Source organism: Myotis lucifugus, unplaced genomic scaffold, assembly GCF_000147115.1.
Source record: "Myotis lucifugus unplaced genomic scaffold, Myoluc2.0 scaffold_421, whole genome shotgun sequence".
In the NCBI taxonomy this organism is placed as follows: Eukaryota; Metazoa; Chordata; class Mammalia; order Chiroptera; family Vespertilionidae; genus Myotis; species Myotis lucifugus.
In genome coordinates, this window is record NW_005871469.1 from 253,253 (window position 1) to 257,014 (window position 3,762).

The 3,762-nt window shown below is 46.9% G+C and overlaps 1 protein-coding gene across 1 annotated transcript; it reads right to left on the bottom strand.

Annotated features, from left to right (window-relative positions):
- Positions 1-3,603: 3,603 nt before the first annotated feature.
- LOC111823222 (40S ribosomal protein S28-like) lies at positions 3,604-3,762 on the bottom strand. Its single transcript, XM_023743959.1, has one exon. It carries the CDS (start codon positions 3,760-3,762, stop codon positions 3,604-3,606), a length of 159 nt encoding a protein of 52 aa, XP_023599727.1.

The following is a 3,762-nucleotide window of genomic DNA, read 5'->3' on the forward strand; positions in this document are numbered from 1 at the left end:
CATGTGATCTGACTGGGAATCGAACTGTGACCTCCTGGTTCATAGGTCAACACTCAGCCACTAGCCACACCAGCCTGGCATGAAAGGTTTAGAAGGGGTTAGAATAATTGCATTCTAGAACCCGAGAATCCCCAACCCACACCATTAAGACTATTGCCTGGATTTCTGCAGAACTGAGAGAGAAGAAATTACCCCACGTCCACCAAATCCTTTCCTGAGTCTACTTTCTATGTGTCTGCATGCTGGGATCCATAGTGGTCCTCTCTCCTCCCCTGTCCTGGACATAAGGAGCTCCCTGCAGCAAAGGACACTCATCCCCCATTCCCTTCTCCCTTCTCCTAGGGACTCAGAGCTGCTTGCTCTGACATGGGAAGGGTTGGGGGGATCGGGGATGTGGCTTCCTTACTCAACCACAGACCTGGAGAGTTGACCTGAGGCTGGAAGTGGAGGTAGGGGAGCTGATGAAGTGAAGACAGTTAGACCTAAGGAGCTGGGGACTTGAGTGGAGCAGGAGGAGAGGAACCTCCTCTTACAGGCCTATCAGTGTGGGTGGAACACACCATTAAGCAGTTTTCCTAGAGTCAGCATAGTGGCTGCATTGGAGACGAATAAGCAAAGGAGAAATTGGGAGGGGGGTATACTTGGAAGAAAGTCGCAGGGGAATCAAACAGTTCCAGATATTCCACCTCCGTGGCACCGATGACAGTCAGGAGGTATTACTGAAGGACTGCGAGGAAAGGCAGCTTGTATAGGAGAAAGTACCTGGGGCCCAGGTACAAGTACAGGAACACCACAGAATGGCTTGGAGGGAGGGGCAGCAATGAGGGAAGCACAGCTGGGAGACACCAGGAAGGGAGTTATCTCACAAGTGGAACAGTCAAACACGCAAGCTCCTGGAGGTGGAAGATTCCAGAGGTGGGAGTGAAAGACAGAGAAGGGGCCTGGTGAACCACAAGAGAGACAACAACCAGGGCCAGGAGGACTGTCCAAGTCCATGGCTAGTGTCTGCTGGACCTGATAGTGGCTGTCCATTTTATTTTATTTTTTAAAAAATATATTTTATTGATTTTACAGAGAGGAAGAGAGAGGGATAGTTAGAAACATTGATAAGACAAACATGGATCAGCTGCCTGCTGTACACCCCCTACTGGGGATCAAGTCTGCAACCAAAGTACATGCCCTTGACCAGAATCGAACCCCGGGACCCTTAAGTCTGTGGGCCGGCTCTATCCACTGAGCCACACTGGTTAGGGCGTGGCTGTCCATTAGTCCCACTCCCCCTCCCAGCCCAAATCACTTGCTGGTGACCTGTCAGGCCCCCAGGGGCATTTAAGTTCGGGGTGGGGGTGGGGTGGGGGGGGGAGGAGGTGGGACTTGGGTATTAAAGGGCTGTGACTGCCACTCTGAGGAGCGCAGATTTTGTTTCCTAGGTCCCTGAACAGGGTTGTTGAGCAATGGGTCTCATTGCACACAGTGGTAACTCTCCGTTGGCGAGTAAAGGCGAACTGAAGAAGCTCGTGGCTGAGAGCTGAGGCAGACACCTTCAGCTTGTCTGTGGACAGAGGAGACGAGTTTACTGGGAAACAAGTGAGAGGTGCAATAGGGGAGGGACGGCCCCTCTGTCTGAACTGGGCTCTGTGATCAAGATGCTGTCACTCTCCACCTGAACCACTGCCTCATTGCACACCTCCTCGTTTGCCTCTAGTCCTTACCTCCTCCATGGGGCCAGATGAATCTTTCTTAACATGACCATGCTTTTAATGCATTCGTTAATGAGGTCAACAAATGTCAATCGAGGGCCAGCTAACTATAGGCACCGGGAATACAGCAAAGAATGAAACAGAAAAATATTTCCTGCTCTTATGGAGCTGACATTCTGGCTGTGAGAATTTTTCTAGGGGCGATGCTAGAAGTGGAATTGCTGGGTCACATGTATGTACAGATAGGTATTGCCAAACTGCTCGGCAAAGTAGTTGAACTAATTTATGTTCCCACCAACAGTGCACAAAGATTTCTCTGTTGTCCTCCAATATTTGATCCTATCAATTATAAAATTTTGCTAATCTGATGAGTGTGAAATTATATCTCATTTTTATTTACTTTTCTCCAAATGGCTACTGAGTTGAACATTTGCTGTGTATAGCGGCCATTTAATCTCCTCCTCTGTGAACTGCCTCTTAATACCTTTTTTTCTATTGGTTTACTATTAAGTCTAATCCTTTGTTGGAAGGGCTCAGTCCCTTTTAAGGACTTATCTGATTGGTCAGTCCCTCCTAGGATGACTTCACTTGGGATTAACTCAAAATTAATTGATTTGGGTCTCTACTTGTGCACCCTTTTGTCATAAGTCACATAGACACAGGAGTATATCTTATTACATTCACAGGTCCCACCCCCACTCAGGGGAAGGGATTATACAAGGGCATGGGTCATCTTTATTTTATTTTTAAAAAAATATATTTTGTTGATTTTTTAGAGAGGGAGGGAGAGGAATAGAGTTAGAAACATTGATGAGAGAGAAACATCTGAGAGAGAAACATCAATCAGCTGCCTCTTGCACACTCCCTATTGGGGATGTGCCTGCAACCAAGGTACATGCCCTTGACTGGAATCAAACATGGGACCCTTCAGTCCGAAGGCCGATGCTCTATCCACTGAGCCAAACCGGTTCGGACTGGGGTCATCTTTAGAATTCTGCTTATCACAAATATTACAGGAACTTAAAGTTGTTTTTCCTTCTCAAAGAAGAAGTTTTTGTTTTCATAGTCTACCTACTGTGTTTTGTGTTCCATTCATTTATACTATTACGTTTATTATTTCTTTAACTTTACCTTTTCAGGTTAATCCTCTTGAAGATATTTTTTCCATTGATTTTTGGAGAGAATGGATGGGGAGGAGGAGGAGATAGTGAGAGAAACATCTGTTAGGACTATAGGGCAATATAATCCTTATCAGCATTTGTAAGCTTCTGGCCATAGGAGGACAAAGACCAGGAAAACTTGCTGGACGACATACAAGGCATTAAAACTGTCCTAAAAACACCTGATTGCACATTCATATCCCATCTGCATTCCAAGCCCACCAGCTCATTCCCCAAACCCACTGAGGACAAGAGCTTCCCACCTGTGACTGCATATAAGGATGGAACTCCAGCCCCTGGGTGCTGCCATCATCCACCCAATGTCCCCTTGGCCCAGTGCTGTGCAGCCCTTCTCTTTGGATATCCCAACCCACATACCCTTCCCTTAAATAAATTTAATTTTTGTTAATCCACTGTCAAAGATGGCTATTTAGCCTGCCTGCACACTACCCATGTTAACCTTTCAAAACAGATGTGAGAGAGACATAGGATTGGTTGCCTCTGGAACCTGTACCGGGGCCAGAACTGAGCCAGCAACCCAGGTGCATGCTCTTGACTGGGAATTAAACCCAAGACCCTTAGGTCTGTGGGCGGGTGTTCTAACCACGAACACACAAGTCAGTGCTACTTTTATCTTTTTAAAGGACTAACTGTTTTCTTTTACATAAACACTTTGTTAACAGTGGAACATCTTCCCCATGGGCCATGTGGTTTACCCAGACAGCCAGGACCCAATCACACATTCAGTGTAGCCTCCGAGCTCCTTGCTCTGACTCCAATAGAGTGAACATGTCGCCCTCACGCATGAGGCCTTTTACATTTTGGATGATGGAACAACCCGTTCTGCCCAGCACCTGGGTGACCCTGGATAGCTTGATAGGCTGCACATGACTCATGTCCAT

Coding starts and splice junctions, on each gene's coding strand:
- LOC111823222 (XM_023743959.1), bottom strand. CDS start 3,762: ATGGACATGAGTCATGTGCAGCCTATCAAGCTATCCAGGGTCACCCAG.